The sequence below is a fragment of the Enoplosus armatus genome, chromosome 10 (assembly GCF_043641665.1).
Source record: "Enoplosus armatus isolate fEnoArm2 chromosome 10, fEnoArm2.hap1, whole genome shotgun sequence".
NCBI classification, from domain to species: domain Eukaryota; kingdom Metazoa; phylum Chordata; class Actinopteri; order Centrarchiformes; family Enoplosidae; genus Enoplosus; species Enoplosus armatus.
In genome coordinates, this window is record NC_092189.1 from 4,704,574 (window position 1) to 4,722,080 (window position 17,507).

Genomic DNA, 17,507 nt, shown 5'->3' on the forward strand with positions numbered 1-17,507 from the left:
TTGTGGGTGTGAAACGCTGAAAGACTATATTCCTTCAATTAGCCGCAATACCCCGCACTGTTGCTACACAAAGTGAGACCATGATGGACACACTCAGTGGTCTGGTACATAGGAAGTCATGCATTTGTTGACCTGGCTGTCGCATGTAACAATGTCAGCCACGACAAAGATATGACTGATAGTGTGTTAAAATGGTGGCTGGGTACATACATGCACTTTTCAGCATATGCATTAGCTGTATATTGTTGCACCAATGCAAAGAGAAAGTGGTGGAAATGGTAATAAGATATCAAGGCGGCCAGGTTTTCTTTCTGCACTGCAGATTTGACAAGTAACCTATACAAAAGACAGGGTTAGTCTGCACTCTCCTTCATACAGAAGGCGTGCCTTGGCCTCCACATTTCATATATTCTTGTACTTGACTCCAGTCAACACATAGTTTAAATGCAGTGTTTTTATCCTGTGTCGAGCTGCACATTGATGCGCGGCACCATGTTTATGTTACATGCCATTTATAGTTTGTTTCACTTTGTTTGTCTTTGTTGGGCTGAATCTGTGTTTTTTTGTGTGTGTGTATGAGGTTTACGACAGGATCAAATTAAATCAACCCTCTGGCGTTCCTTCTGGAAAGTCTGTCGGAATGTTTTTGCTCTCACAGGGATTTCACAGGGAATAACACACACAAGCGTTTTCTCTGACTATGCCCGTTCAGCGAAGCTTTGCAACATTTAAGAAGGAACAGACCGCTGTGGTGACAGCAGGTTCACCACAGCTGTTCTTGTATTTGGTGAATATTTGTTTGTCCATTGCATCGCCAGATATTGCATCTCAGCCGGCATAATGCAGGCTATGGCATTATGCTTGTGTCTGAGTGTGCAATGGGACATTTTTAGCACATGAAAAATATTCTATTTGCAGGCACATAAGTGTGCTTTGTTTTTTTGTTTTTTTTGGAGAGACATTTTTATCAAGCAAAGAAAACTTGAATTTCAACAAACACAAATCTGTTCTGTTGCTCAATTGATGTATTTGATTGTTCTATCATTGCACAATAATAACCTCTCACTCAGTTTTGTTCTCAAAACTGTATAAACTACTTATGCATTCAATTACCAGTCTCCCAGTGCGTCCCTACTTCCGAGTAACTAATAATACCACTAACAATCAGACTGGAGCCAACCAGAAATTGACCTACACCAATCCTCCGATTGGCTGAAATTGTGGAGATCTGAATCCCTCGCTCAAGAAGCTTACTAAGATTGTCCTAACTTGCATATATTAATGCGTGTCTTTCCTCACAGTGCAGATAACTCCTGGATCATGCAGCTGCTCTTTCCCAACACTGCTAAAACAGTTAAAATACTTTTAGTATCCAACAAGGGCTTTTTCTGACCCCACATGCTCTCACAACCATACTGTATGTGATGTATTCACACCTGGGTGTCAGCAGGTACACTGTGATAACACATGTCTGACACTCTGCTTCTGTCTTTGCAGAGAGTAAAACAACCTCTGTCACTGCCTCCTGGAGCGCCTGAAACATGGCACAGTGAGTTAGACCTACACACACACACACACACACACACACACACACACACACACACACACAGATAATAAACTGAATGTATAAAAACTTTTGTGGTTTCTCAATTTAAGCAAATATTTAGAGGCACAGTACAACAAAATCTCACTAGCCTCTTGTAATAAACCTCAGATGAACAGAATTAGCAGGCTGGGAGTCACCGAGTGAAGAAAGAAAACAATAACCAGCAGAAACATAAGCAGGTAGGATCATTTCCTAATCATGTGCTGACATGTGACCATGCAGCATCCAGAGGGAGCAGAAGAAGACCAGCACCATGTCCCTGACCATCTCCTCCTCCTCCTCCTCCTCTGTGTCCTCCTCTCGAGAGCTCTCCTCCTGCTCCTCCAGGTCCTCCTCCTCCTCCTCCTCCGCCGTCCTGGCTCAGAGACACTCCAGCCTGGTGCAGCCGCTGTGTGTCAGCCCTCAGAGGGTAATCGCGCTGAATCCAAAGGAATCGTCTCATTTGATAGACGTGATGATTTGATATTATAGTATGGGGTGTAATTACCATGTAGTCTGGGACCAGGATCAGAAGATAGTATCAGAAGTGACTGTACTTATGATTGACTCATTTAAAAAGTGGATTTAGTGTACAAATCAAATCAAATATAAGTAAAATGATTATTAAACAAATTCAATTAAATTAGACATTATTTTCCATTTCCAGACCAAGAGTCCCATCTACAATCCACAGTATTCAGGGAATGGAGTGGCCCCTGCTTTTGTAAAGGTGAAACACACTTACACTTACACATATACTGCCAATTGGTATAGAGCAACATGATTGAAATGAACAATTACTGATTACTTTGATATCCTCTTTCTCTTCCTCTGCATCCATCATCATCATCATCATCACCCCTGCCAGTGCCTCCATGATGTGTCCACAGTGAACGGTCAGCTGGTGGTCCTGGAGTGCAGACTGAGGGGAACTCCCCCCTTGCAGGTCATGTGGTACAGAGAGGACGAGCAAATACTGGACTCAGATGACTTTAGGATACTACGCAAGAGTGAGTGTGTGTGTGTGTGTGTGTGTGTGTGTGTGTGTGTGTGTGTGTGTGTGTGTGTGTGTGTGTGTGTGTGTGTGTGTGTGTGTGTGTGTGTGTGTGTGTGTGTGTGGCAGTGGGCTGGAGTCACGTGACTTGGATGTGAGGAATAAACTTCAGATTCCAGTTACAAAAGTCTGTCATGCAGACAATGTATGAACCTGAACTTTACGACATGAAATACTCTCCTGTAGTCTAATACCAGACAATATTATACTGAAGGTAAAGATCCTCACCCTATAAGTACAATTAATTGCTCAAACTTTTGTTCACAGCAGCAGGTTTTGGAGTTTATGGCTGACACGGGGTCAAATTAGACATGTTACAGTGATGCTGTTGTAAAAGTACATTTTATTCTCGGATTCATGAAGCTGCATGAACAAATAACGTCAACATTATATTACAACTGACTCATTATCTGACAGTATTATTACATTAATATATACAGTGCACTTTTGAGCCGCTAAGTGATTACTCTCAGATGTATGTATGGATGAGTTCACCACAATAAGCAATGGCTTTTGTCTCTTCTTGTTTTCCCAGAGGCCAGCTCTGCATCAGTGCCAGGTAAGAACAGAATATCGGTTATATAATAATAAAGAAGTGCTTCCCAATGTGGGGGTGGGGATAAATCTGAGGGATCACAAGACGATTAAAGGGAAAAGAAAGAAAAATCTTTTTCCAAAGACGTTGGAAACCACTGTTTTAAAGCTATTAAGATTAGAGCTCAGGATTGCTATCTGTGGGTGGTGACAAGTGGCTGACTGATCGGTTGTTTCCAACCACATCAGCTTACAAGTTGTACACATCTTTTATGTTATTCCCAAACAAACTACTTATACCAATAGTGAGGATGCTGCTGTAAACCGGATTGTTAAAATATATTATGAGAAAAACTTTTTTTTTTTTGCAATAGGATATGATATTATTGATTTTGAGAGCACTACAATTTGGCACATTAGCGGCTCCAACAGCTTGAGAACAGTTTGAACTTTAAACTTTAACTTTAAAAGCTTTCATGTTGTTGTGTTGCCCCCTGCAGAGGAGCTGTGCACGCTGGTGATCACAGAGGCCTTTCCAGAAGACTCTGGCCTGTTTAAATGTGTGGCCCTCAACTCCTTCGGCACGGTCTCCTGCTCAGCAATCCTGGAAGTTTACAACGGTTAGACGTCCATTCATATTTTACCGTGATTGAATCCATCACAAGATCACCTGCTGGACCGTCTAACACAATGAAAATGAAAATGCTTTGCAGACCTGGAGGAGCAGCTGGAGGTCGAGGCCGTCCGTCAGCAGGAAGCACTTTCTCTCAGAGAGGAAAAGGAGGAGGTGTTCCGACAGGAGACCTCCTCCCCCAGAAAGAGCAGCGAGGACTTTCTCTCTGAGCTGCCTGACTCCATGACCCTCCCCCCTCCCGAGTGGCCCGACAGCCCTCTAGAAGATAACATCCCTGTTGCAGAGTGAGTAGATGGTGTCAGTATCTATAAACATTATATAATACTAACCTGTGTTTTTGCACACACCATCATTTCAAACGAATTATGTGCTTCTTCTTTTATGCTGTTATTCATTGTGTGTGATACTGAGTCTTATTTTGAAGTAAGAAAAAAAAAAAACAGAAAACAAAGTTTTCTTGCACTCATTTCTCACATGCAGGAATGACCTCTGACCCTTGACCTTATTATTTTTAGTTACTTGCAGCACAGTTGATGTAGCAGTTGAAGCTTCTTTAACAACTTGTTCCCACTGCGAGTCGCTCCCAATCACTAAAATGTTGAATAAAAATGATTCATTTTATTGTTTTTATTATATCTAAATGAAACACAATTCATCATTTGAGTTTATGGAAGAGGCTTATACGCCTATTTGTTTACCTATTTATTCATTCACTCATTTTTTGTTGTTACAATCTATCGGGTTTGCCCTGTAAATTATTCAGGAGCCAACGGTTCAACATTTCATTTTCTCTTTACATCCAGACGAGGTCGCTGTTGTATTATTCTGGAATTGTAGAAGAAGCCAATGTTCAAGTTCATTTTTTTTTTTTCTTTCTTGATAATGAAAATGATGAGGACGCTATACTGATTAGAGCCACTGATGAGAAGAGAAATGCAGCTTTTGAGAGGGGCTTTAAAGCTGACGTAAAAAGACACTGAATAAATAACAAACAATATGTGGAAAGACCTTGGCGTCAGCCGGTCAGAGAAGGAGCCGCTGAGGTCCGACGGAGATGCTGTTGTGATGACGATGCTGAGCTTTTGGAAGATTAAACCAATCAGCTGTACCCGCGCGCCCCCGTCTCTCTCCGCTCACCCTTCGTGCGCGCGCGGTGTCACCTGTTGAGGTCTAGCCTCCCGCTTCGCATCGGAGTGTGGATTCCCCTTCATGCAGGCAAAGTACGGTTTCATTCAGCCAACACTGACGTTTAAGGACAGTGGTGCCGAAAGTTTGAACGAGGTAAGAAAATACGATATACCTATTTCTCCATGCACAGGTAAGGGCTGCCTTCTCGAGAACTTTCGCCATTTGGAGACACAGTGTCGACCTCTATAATGTAATTCTACATTGGTGTTAATGTTTAAAGAAGCTACATTTCCCTTCCTTGTTTATATCATGGAAATGTAATATGCTATGTCCTCCTGAAAAGGTCAAACTATGTTTAGAGCACGGGAAAGTGGACTTTAGTCTATTTCGGGGCTTTGTGTCATCTGCTTTGGTGCTCTTTCAAAACTGGCTAGGAGGGAATAACCGTCAGGTGATTCAGTTTGAGCTAATTAGCCAACGACGTTATTCCTTGTTTTCTGAAAACGCTCAGTGAAAAATGTAGGCTAACGTTAACGCTGGTTGAAGCTCCCCAATACAAATTCACTGTGTACTTTTCTCAACGCCCTCTTGACTTTGAAAAAGTGTAGTTGAAAAGACCCCAAAAACACATTTCTTTCGTCGCAAGAAGCAAGGTGTTAGGCTAACGTACGTTTGTCTTGTTATAGCCTGTGATGTGGTAATAACGTTAATAAAGTCGACGCCTGGTTGTACTACATGGAGGGAGATATTAGTGTGTGACACATCACCGCCACACACATCCAGTTTACCTGAACTTAACTGAAATATAATATTAAGTTATCCCTCAATTTACTGGAGATCCTCTGGTGCTGCTTCAGGGATCCATTCAGGGAAGCACCGTAAATATGTGTCTTTATGCTGCTGTTGAGTTGTGTTTTGCTGCATGCCAGACAGCCCATACTTTAGGCAAGTGGTGTCTCAGAATGGGCCATGATCTCATCTGTGAAGTGGTAGTATGGGCTGTGTGTCCTTCACACGTAACCCTTTACCAGCAAACAAAATAACTCATATTGTTGAACAACTAATACTGTATTTTATTTTCTCAAATGTTAGGCAGCTATGTGCAGTGTTTCCCATTTAGAGATTTTATTTTGGTGGGCCATATAGATTTGCACTACCCACATTTTCTTGTGTTCTTGTATGTGTGAGGAAATACAAAAAAAGCACTGAGGAGTTTGAAGTGACTGATTAACACGTCTGCTGGAATGGTGCATTCATGTGCAGTCATGTATAATGGAAGAATGACAACCCTTGTCAGACACCAACTTGTGAATACGGTGCTGTTTTGCAGTTTTGGATATTGCACCACAAATTGATATTCAATAAGATATTCACAAATATGCGACCAAATGTGCAGCAATGTCACAGCAGATGAAGAAGGCCGCAGTTGAGAAGCCTACCACAGATGCTACTTAGTGAGTATTGAGTAATGTTTTATCTCATGAGCTTTCTTATCTTTTGGGTTTGATAAAGTTCAGTCAGTGCATCTTTAACTTTGACTTGATACTTTGGTCCATATTCAAATCCAGTGAGCGTTTCATGGTGTGTGAAGTATGTTTGGCTGAGTGTAATGTGTCCATTCTATATCAGTGCCCAGAGCCATGATCTCATCCGTAATGTGAAGTGCAGACATGGCGTCTGTGTCCTTCAGAAACCCCCCCTTCCTCAGGGCTGCAAACAACAACAGTTGTTCATAAACTGTTGGCAGCGGTCTGGCTTTTAAGGTCATGTTGAGGTTCTCCAGCCAACTTGAAGTTTATCTGATTATTTAATTGATTCGATTATTTGATGACAAACAAGGCTGTCTATAGTGTGTGGTGCTGATGACATGGTAAAATGTTCAAAATGATTCTGAACTATTGAACACCAAATTATTAAGATAGAAGGGCATAACATGAGAAGGAAGAGCTGTTAAGCGATTGATCAGTTTATTGCAGTAATTTAGGAGTTGAAGGTAAATGAGTCATGATATAACCTTGTTGGATTTGTCAGTACGATTCTGAATGCTCTAATGAGGCTTAATTTTTCTTTCAACTTTCGTTGGATTTAAATCAAGTTTTGTCTCTGATCATCACGTAGACTGATAAATGGACAAATGAATTAATACATTAAGAAATGATGCTCATTCACAATCCCTCTCATGGTGAAAATGATGCATTTTATCTCTCACTGCCCAGTGTGAACGATGTGTCTCACTACAGTATAGAAGTATTTTCAGAGTGCAGGTTGATCCAGCAGAGACTTTTATTTTCCAAAAGAGAGTCTGTTAAGCATTCATGTTGTTGTCCCTCTGTGGTCGCCGGTCATACAGAAGACTTAGGACAGCTTAGCATGCTCCTACCCACAATGCCATGCAGAGCTTGTGTGTGTGTTAAAAGGGTTTGGTCACCAGTAGAGTGTCTGCACCTGCCAGCTGATGTCCGAATTCCAAGACCAAGATAGCTTTGCCCACTTAATGACACAAACTCAAATACACATACAAACGCTCACACACGTACTGTATACCATCACAGTACTAAATCACATACACACATTACTTTCATATAGTAGCATTTAAAGTACAGAAAGTACAACACATGCTGATCAACACACTCACTAATTCATGCATTATAGAGTGTGACCATTTAGCCATCTGCTAAAGTAGAAGACACGTGATGTTCATGGATGAGTTTTGGTGGAAACACTAGTGGGTCACTATTGACCAGTAAAAGTATAAAAGTAGGTATGCTGATAAACTGCTGACAGGTCTTAGATCTTTTAGGTGTATGTTAGGTTTACTCATATTGACTCATCAATGACAGGTGTAATTAGTAACAGTAATTGCAGCATTACATTCAAGTGTGACACCTCCAGGACTCACTATCATGGCTCACTGGGACGTGTCGTTAATGTTATTAGTTGCTCTCTCTGCTACGACAAGTCAAGATGTCTGCTTTAGAGCCTGATCAGAACATCGGCATCAGTGTTTCCCACAGCTTGACAATTTACTTGTGGTGGCGTGTGACGGCGCTTTGTTGTGATGGGCGGGTTCAGTAATAAACCAGTCAAACAAAGGTTTATGAATAACTCAGAGAGACGTATGTTAGCTAGCTAGCTAACTTATCGATACATCATTTTGCACTCACTGTTCAGTTCGGTGTCAAGGCTAACATTACTAGCTAGCCAGTCTAACTACCCTCGTAAGTTAAATGTGTAATGTGTGCATGTGTAATGTTAACATTAACACATTAAATACGACAAGGCATTTTTTTTTAGGCGTCCAATACTAGAGGTGTAATGGTACACAAAATTCACGGTTCGGTTTGAACCTCGGTTTTGGGGTCAGTAATGCTCCATCGTAGGACTCGGACCTGTTAATAATTCCTGATTAACTAATAGAGCAGGAACAACGGACTGACTAACATGCACATGTGAAGGCCCATTGCCTGAACGCTGTTGGGAGAAGGACTCGCCTTCCAGTCTGGTTTTGTCTTGTTTTGCTAATCGACACATTCAGGTGATGCTGTTTCCACAGACAGACCCGACTTCAGTTAAACGATGTCAGCATACAGTTTGACACTAATCATTGCCCATTTTTGCTGTAACAGAACGGAAACGGTTGCTACAGCTGAGCTAAAACTCACTCAAACAAGAGTTTTTGTTCTGCGGGGCTGAAGGTGCTGAATGTTGGCATCCCTCTAAAATAGTATAGATTGGGCTATAGACTGCATCCTCCAAGGAGGTTTTAGATTTAGAGCTACCTTAAAACATTTAAGTAAAATTTAGTGGAAAGGAAGAACCAATTGGTGCAGATGTCACCACCATGTGGTCACTCATAAAACACTTAAACCAGATGCAAGATTACAGTTTCAGACTCTGGATCAGTTTATGCTGGCTGGACAAAACTGCCTTGTGCCCTCAGGAGACCAGGGGAAACGCAGAAAAACAGTAAACAAGTGTGTGTGAGTAAATGAGTGTGTGAGAGAGCGAAGAGAGAGACTGCAATTGTCATTATGCTCCTGCGTAGCCCAGACTACATGGTAGTCATGGGAACAACATTCTTTCCTAGTAGAAAAGTAGAGGACCAGTCAGGCTTGGTGTCACAGGAAGAAAACTACTGAGTGGGCTGAAATGGGAGCAGAACCAGTGATATCTGTTACTCTCATTAGACAGTCCCAGTAGTACGATGGCAGCTGTACTGGAGCACATACTCTGTAGTTCAAGATACTTTATAATTTAGCTCACCAGTTGACATTGATTTTGAAGGTAAAAATCTCAGCCATTTATGAGTACGTCCAGGCTGGGTCACAGAGTTGTCCACTGAAATAATATCTTGCTGAGGTGACAATATATCATCAGCTGGTTAAGAGTCAGCATTGGATGAGTGTGGGGCCAACATGGCAACCACTGAGAAATAAAAAGTACAATGATCATATTGTCTGCTTGCTAGTTAGCTTGTGTAACTTCTTGTCAGTATTCTTAAAAACAGCTGAACAGAAACGACTGTTGTTCAGAAAAATAAAGTGATTACACTGAGTCCATCAGTAGACCCACGCATCATGTTCAAGGTCTCCTCCTCTCAACTTTTACCCTGAATGTTTGCACTCCTGCACTTAGGAACAACAACCGCTCTACTGTTTTAATTTGACATTTTTGAACACTATGCGGATTATGGTGCACCAGCTGTTTACTGCATGAGAATTTCTAATGTAATTTCTCCCTTTTTTAGGAGGTTGCCTGTCCCACCCTGTACATTTCAGTAGTTTTGACAAGGAGCTGGACAAAATTGTAACTTTTGGGATTTTTCTTTTAATCAGGTGTCACCACAAAAATTGTTTTAGGACACGAGAGCTAAATAGGGAGTTTAAAATCAGTGATTTTGTGTCAAGGACAATTATGTAATTGAACATGTGCAAGAGGCTTTGAATGTGTCATAGAAGATTGTTAATGTGCATTCGGATCGTTTTATTTCTTGAAGAGCTGACACTAGCTTTGAACTGCCTGGAGGTCAGGGGATTGTCACAGATAAAATCCCATTAGCTTTAGGAACCGTGTAGTTGATTCTCATCACAACTATTTCTCTTTCTCACCCATCAGTTTCCCTGACTATCTGCTTTTGAATGCATTCAAATCTTTGCTATCACGTCTGTTTTTATCCGTCAGTTTTCCAGAGCCTCAGCCGGCCAACCACTTCTCTGAAGAACGCTTTGCCCTGAGCTCAGAGGGCCAAAGGTCACCAGAGGTTGCTGCCCGAGCCTGTACGCCCAGCCCTCCCCCTCCACCCTCACCACCACCACCAGCCCAAGTCAAGGAGACAACCCAAACACCCAAGCTGTTCACTCCAAGCAAGCTCAGTTTCACTGTAAGAACATTGTGCTCTCTGAGAGGTTTTTGCTACAGTTGTTAATTGCTGCCATCATACTTAACTACTGTTTGGTGTGACATGTCAAGTTCAAAAGGTTAAATGGGAATGACAAATGAAAATGTACAGAGATAAAGCACAGAGTTGGTAGATAAGTAAATAAATGCATACTGTATGTAGCCACATTTAAATGTGTGTGTCTTCTCTCTTCCAGTCCTCCCAGTCAGGAGGCAACAACATGAACCTGTCAGACCTGCCGTCCTTCACTCCCAGCACCTTCCCTCCTAGTGCCTTTAACTATGAGCGGCCGAGGCATTTTATTCAATCGCAGCCTTCCTTCCAGGCACCGAGCTACGATAGCGTTGTGAGGGAGGCCCAGGAGAACCAAAACAACTCCCAACAGAACCTCAACAGTCCCCAGAATAGTCCAAATGTTATGGAGACGCAGAGTCAAGCTAAAATGATGTCTACACAAAGTCAAGCTAAAATGATGTCTACACAAAGTCAAGCTAAAATGATGTCTACACAAAGTCAGTCTTTTTCTCAAACTCAGTCAGTGTCCAAGTCCTTGTCGCAGACCCAGTCACAGTTTCAGTCACTAAGCCTCAGTCAGAACCAAACCCAGTCTGTTGCCCAGACCCAGATCCAGACCCAGGCCAACGGCACGGGCAAGTCCTCTCCCTCCTCATCCAGTCTCAGCTCTCCTATTTCCACGCCGGCCTTTTCTGCCGTGCCTCCTCTTTCCTCCACCGCCCCCTTGCTCACTCCCTCTGACACCACCACCTCCTCCTTCTCCCCTTTCCCGGCCTCCTCATCCCCTTTCCCGGCCTCCTCATCCTCTCTCCCCCGCACCACCATGCGTTCCACCATCACCCTCACCCCAAGCGTCCCCAGTGCCACAGGCCTCGGCAGTGCCACCCTGCCGGCCAACCAGGACGCCATGTCAGCACCTGCTGCTTACCTCTGCTCGGTGCTGCCCTCCCACTCCGCCTTCTCCCCTTTTTCCTCTTCCAAGCTGTCTCCCAACTCCAACCTTCCCCTCCCCTCCACCTCCCCCTCCCGCTCCCCACTTGCCCCCTCCAGCCCTCTCCTCCCCATGAGGGTCGCCTCCTCTCCTTCCTCCCTCCCTCAGCAGCCTCTCCCAGTGTCCCCTTCCCTCCCTCGCTCCCCTATCTCTCCCTCCTCCTCTCTCCCACAGCCCAACACTCCCAACAGTCAGAACAGAGTACCGCCTGCTGTGGTCTCCCTGCCTGCCAACTACAAGGCGACGCCAAGCATGTGAGTCAAAGTGTACATCAATTTGGCATGCACATGTTTTTAGTGAGTGACAATGTCCCACACGTAAAAGAAGTTCTTCTTGCCTATTCTTCTCTTCTTCATCTTTGCTTCCTTCTTGTTCTCTATTTAACTTGTCTTCCTCCCTCCTTTATCTTTCCGTCTTTCTCCCCCCCAGCCTTCCCAAGCCCATCCTCAAGAAGTCTGTAGCCCCTCGGCCCTCTTCCTCTCGCTCCACAGATGATGACATCCAGGGCTCCAAAGACGCCCTCATCCAGGATCTGGAAAAGAAGCTGCGCTCAAAGGAGGCCAGGAGGAGAAACAGCCAGGTGTGTGTGTGTGTGTGTGTGTCCTGCAAACTGTGTTGGAAGTGCAAGAATCCTCCATTTCATTCATCAAAAACATTCCCCCCACCAACACACACGCACACACTCCTGCCCATTGACACTGACACAGTGTGTGCCTGTTTGAACCTAACAGAATACATAACTTTTACCAAAACAAATCACAGCACACTTTCTGTGTGTGTGAAAAATGACCATTTAACAGTATAAAGCTTCAATTTCGACAGAAACTGTCCTATGAGGAGCGTATGGCTCGTAGGCTGCTGGGTCCTGACAACGCCACCTACATGTTTGACCAAGACAATCTTTCAGACTCACAGCTCGACCAGGTACGACAACAAACTTTCATTGAGTCAGCGGACGTCATATAAAATTACAAAAATCCTTCAGTCTCCACTTTTCTAACGGTGTGTTTCAGATTGTACTGGTGTGTGTTGCAGTGCCGACCTCACGATACAGACATTTATGTTGGCTCTGGTCCAAAACCCATTAGCTTTCATTTTGCTGTTAAAGTAAAGACCACACATTATTACCGTCATTTGGGTTTGAAAGGCTGCACGGGGAGCCCGCCCCCCCTTTCAGGGCCTCCTGATGGGAGGCCCAAAGTTGAAAAAGCCTGGCAGTACAATCAGCAGCCCCACTGAGCTGTCTCATGCTGTCATTTTGACCAGTTGCACTGTGTGTGTGTGTGTGTGTGTGTAGGATTGTTTTGTCAAAAAGCCTCTGTCGCTCACAGGGCTTTGCACCTTCTATTCTCTCTCTCTCTCACACACAACATGTGCATTTACACACACAGACACACACGTCCTCTGAAGCCAACAAGGTTTGTCAGCGGGTATTTCTAGCCTGTTTTCTGAGAACGAGCCCCTTTCACTGGTGACAACAGGACCATTGTGTCAGAACACACACGCACACACGCACACGCGCACACACACACACACACACACACACACACACACACACACACACACGGAGTTACTCTCTTGGCATTTTGTCAACCCGTTGACCAGTGCGGTTAGTTTTCATTTGAAACCTGTTATTACCTCGGCTTATGTTGATCTGTTCTCTGTTACAGCCAGATTCCCCAGAAGGAAGACACACAGGTGGACTATGGTAAATACAGTTTATCTATCAATATTGCTCATAATTATTAACCCAGCCTTGATCGTGGAGTTTCCCCTCCCATCCAGCATGGCAGTATTTACTCAATGTATTTATTCATCCCTTATTGTAGCCTGTGTTTACTTAACCTCTACATTGCCATAAATATTCCGAAATGTACTGAGTGTCTTTACTTCAACTGTCTGTCAGGAGAGAGAGAGAAGCCATGCTGTCAGAGGACAGAAACTGAACAGGAATCAGTGTTAATGTGGTTGCTTGTGTGTGCTGTCACTAGTGGACTGTAAAATTCAAGTGACTGAAAGTGAGGTTATGAATAGATAATTTCTCTCTCTCTCTCTCTCTCGCTCTCTCCCTCCCTCTCTCTCCCTGCAGGGGGAGGCACCACTCAGGGACAGATGAGAGGGGAAATGAGGGTTCAGCTATCCAGGAGAAATGTTACGCTCCTCGCTTCCTGCAGATCCCTCCAGACCTCACTGTAGAGGAGGGACGCTTCTGTAGGATTGACTTCAAGGTGAATCACTCACTCGCACACGCCTGCATTAACACTAAGTGCTTCATATTTATTAATACACTCAGGTATTATTATTAGGTCAGCCCCCCCCCCCTCATATAACAATAATGGTGTGTTCATGCAAAGGTGAATAAAGGGGGAATAAAACTGTTCTCAATGCAGGTCGGAGGCCTCCCTACACCAGACGTCTGCTGGTACCTGGATAGTAAAGCCATTCGTCCAGACGACTACCATAAGATGCTGGTGTGTGAGAAAGGGATGCACTCATTCATCATAGAGATAGTCACAGTGCACCATGCCGGTGTGTATGAGTGTGTGGCCAGGAACCGAGCAGGGGAGAGCAGATTCACCATGAAGCTCGATGTGTTAGGTAAAACTGTCATTACATCCTGTCTTTAGGCTGGAAATGCTGTCTTTTTGTTGAGTTTCATCATAGTGCAGCTTGATAATGATCACGATTGATTTAGTAAACCTGTACCAGCCCTACTTTGTAAAGTTCTTCTTCAGGGTGTGACAGAATTGAATGGTGCCGTGCAACCTCCTCTTCCTCTCTGCAGCCCAGGAGGTCCTCCGTCCTCCCACCTTTGTCCAGAAGATGTTGAACTCTAGAGCTCTAGAGGGCGACACTGTGAGGTTAGAGTGTAAAGTGGACGCTTCCCCCCCTCCACAGCTCTTCTGGAAGAAAGATAAAGACATGCTGCGCATTGACCCACACAGAATGAGGTACTTCATTACACCCATACTCCTCCTTAACTGCACATCAAACTGTGAAGGTATTCTCTGTGATAAACAAATCAAACCTATCAAGTATTTTACAAAGCACATTAAGGTTTCTGCTTCAACCCTGTTGTTGAATCATATTCACATTTACTTGAGAGAAGTCTGACTCATCACCCCTACAAATGGGATCAAATCCACTCTGGTAGAAGAACCTACTAGCTAAAGCAGTTGTTCTCAAAGTGGGTGCAGCGGCATTATGGCGTGCCAATGGATAACATCACTACTTGTAAGTTAAAGGGTAGATAGAGCTCCGGTAGCCAGCATACATAACCACACATCCACGGTTTGTTTCCAGCTGTGAACCCTTGTTTCCTGTCTGCGTCTTCACTGTCAACTGTCAAATTAAAATGTCAGAAACAAAAGAAACAGGTCCCTTGTAGTAAAGATCCCACATTCAACTCTGTGGTTCCCATCAGCTCTACAAAGCTTTAAAGCCATTTTAGGTCATTGTTTTGGCCTCGCCACTGTCATCAGCATCGTTTTCGGCTGCATCAGGCAGCTGTTTTCAGAGGGGAAAAAACCCACTGTACACTACCTGTCCAGCACCAAATGACAGACAGACACAGTTAGCAACTAGCTGGTGCATTTAGCAGCTAAAGAACCAGATATTTCCCCCAGGAGGGGGTAGAGACCAAAAACAGAACTAAAAGTGAGTGAATATTGGACTTACATTCAGATCGGCAGAAACACGACTCCAAATGAATGATAAAGTTGCTCTGTGTCTGCTGGATATATGAAGAAGCAACTGTTTACTAACAAGTACCTCATATAAACTTAAAAAGTCAGAATATGAGAAAATATTTTAAATCAATTATGCACTAATTAATGCCATTTTCTTTTTAATTGTGCATGTGTATTTGTCCTTTTGAGTGTTCAGCCTGCACTTAGTGATGAAATAAACATTTGAATGTCTCTTTGTTCCTCCACAGTCTGTATCAGGACGGTTCAGGCCGGCAGTGCTTGTTGATAGAGAGGTTGATGAAGTCTGATGCTGGTTGGTACACTCTCTCTGCCATCAATGAAGCTGGCATGTCCACATGCAACGCCAGGCTGGATGTAGGCAGTAAGTGTGTGTGTTCATCTTTCTATGCAAATTTGCTCTAAAGGGCCCATCTCCGCTATCTGTAGCTGTATGAGATAGCCCAGTAGTTACCATAGCAGCCCAGTCTGTAAAGTCAAACAGCAGATGGAGAATGTTGTGCGCTCAACGCTACAGTGGATCCAGCTCTACAGCCTGGAACACGTCAAACAAATGCTGCGTTACGTGAAACGCTGTTCAGCTTTCCGAAAGACTCCTGCATAATCACCGAGTCAGAGAGATGAGCATGGAGTCCATCCACTGATGAGAGAGAGCTCACTGAGGAGGAAAATACAACACAGCTATTAGGTTTCTGCTCGATCACATAACACACCATCTGCTTTGTGGAGAGGCAGCTGAGTGACAGGGCTCACAAAGAAAACTACCTGACCCTCACACATGAGCTGGACCTTATTAGTAAACCTGAAAGTGAGTTTAGACCTCTTCATCTGATCCAGGACTCAGACAACAATACAAGTCCACAGGCTTTACAGGGTGTTTTACAGGGTGTTTTACAGCGAGTTTCATATCAGTTCTTTAACTTGCCACTGTTGCCAAGTGCATGCTCATGGTGAGAATTGTTGGGTCCAGACCCTTGGATCACTTCTGTTATGATTTGGTGCTATATAAATAAAATTGAACTTTAACTTAATCACTACGGATTATAGTTAGGGTAACAGTAGAAATGAAGATGCTGATGGCCTCAAACATCAGCATGGTGAGCAGGCATACCTCAAAGTGAATTGTGTGAACTGGTGATACAGACTCTGGCTCTGAAAACATTACGTAGAAATGATTCTGTATGAAATGCTGTGAATATGTTGCTCTGCTAATGAAACACATTTTGAATGCAGAGCTGTGCTAGTCTACCTTCTCTTTGATTCAGCTTTTGGGCTCTCTTTTTTTTTTTCCTTTTTCCTTTTTATTCTCTCTTTTTTTATCACTAGTGTGACATATGTATAATCATGCACAGCGTAAAATTGTGCATGATCTGTTCACTTCATTGCAATCGCAATAGGATTCTCTGTTGGTTCACATCCCAGTTTATCAGCACAGGAATACTTACAATAGATCCTTCTGAAGAAAAGGTCACAACTGGTTGACATGAGCATACAGCTGTATGTCAGTGTGATCTGAGGTCTATTTTAACTAAAGGTAGTGACTGATTACAATTAATACTTCAACTGATTTGCAGTGACAACCAAAAGCGCATACGGTGTAACTATAAACAATGACTCACCCCAGAGGACATTTACATGTGTTGTTGTATGTGGTTCCAGAGGCATGAAACTCTAAAACCGCTAGTTAATAGCTTTGTGAGTTTAATACAGCCAATGATAATGATAGAGACCCATTGTCTCTACAAATGTGTGTTGGCTCCATATCTGGCACTGAGCCATGCCATGCTGTCCGGTGCTATGGCGTGCGGGGCAGAGGAGTTATTTTCAGACACCTGGCATGAAAGGAATGTTTAGCCTGCGTCGTCCACCAGCGAAATGTGCCGCTGCTGTTGGTGACACCAATTGTACATTCTTTTTGTGGTGTCCTTCAAGTGAGTCCAAGATTTCAAACGTTGAACTTTTTTTTTACGTTGTTAATCGATTATAAATGTAGAGTAATGGATCACAACATCAGGCGTTGCTTTTAAATTGAATAATCTGGTGTGAGATGATCTGGATTCACTGTCAAAGACCGTACAGACAGGTAATAGATAATAGAATAATAGTGTTGGTCATAATTGCAGTTACTCGCCTTCAGTCCAGATGAGGTTTAACAAGTTTAAAACTTGTGTTTGTCAAACATAACAATCAGAAGTGAGCACCTGTATAATTGATCAGTAAAGGTACATTTGGATTCATCTCTCTCTCTCTCTCTCTCTGCCCCCCTGCAGCTCGCACAGCCCCGCCCATGAAGACGGCGCCCCCTGGCTCGAAGACGCTAAAGCTGCTGTCCTCTCTGAGCCACGTGCCGGCTCTGACTGTGGAGAGCCCCGCCCAGCACACCGCCCCACTCTACGAGAGCGAAGAGCTGTAGGCACACACTAACCCCAGTCACATCCTCAGATAACGGTCACACATCTCA

General features: G+C 43.6%; 1 protein-coding gene across 1 annotated transcript; it reads left to right on the forward strand.

Annotated features, from left to right (window-relative positions):
- Window positions 1–1,541: 1,541 nt before the first annotated feature.
- Window positions 1,542–17,459, forward strand: myot (myotilin). Its single transcript, XM_070913785.1, has 18 exons — window positions 1,542–1,549; window positions 1,829–2,015; window positions 2,253–2,315; window positions 2,454–2,595; window positions 3,175–3,198; window positions 3,674–3,793; window positions 3,887–4,091; window positions 10,117–10,315; window positions 10,530–10,796; window positions 10,851–11,593; window positions 11,769–11,919; window positions 12,162–12,263; window positions 13,010–13,047; window positions 13,429–13,567; window positions 13,730–13,937; window positions 14,125–14,290; window positions 15,277–15,410; window positions 17,317–17,459. Exons 1-18 carry the CDS (start codon window positions 1,542–1,544, stop codon window positions 17,457–17,459), a joined length of 3,039 nt encoding a protein of 1,012 aa, XP_070769886.1.
- Window positions 17,460–17,507: the final 48 nt, after the last annotated feature.

What these genes read in the sequence shown, in the direction of transcription:
- myot (XM_070913785.1), top strand. An exon ending in TCTGTAGGATTGACTTCAAG is followed by an intron (nt 13,568 to 13,729) that starts GTGAATCACTCA and finishes TTCTCAATGCAG; the next exon opens with GTCGGAGGCCTCCCTACACC. An exon ending in CGCCAGGCTGGATGTAGGCA is followed by an intron (nt 15,411 to 17,316) that starts GTAAGTGTGTGT and finishes GCCCCCCTGCAG; the next exon opens with CTCGCACAGCCCCGCCCATG.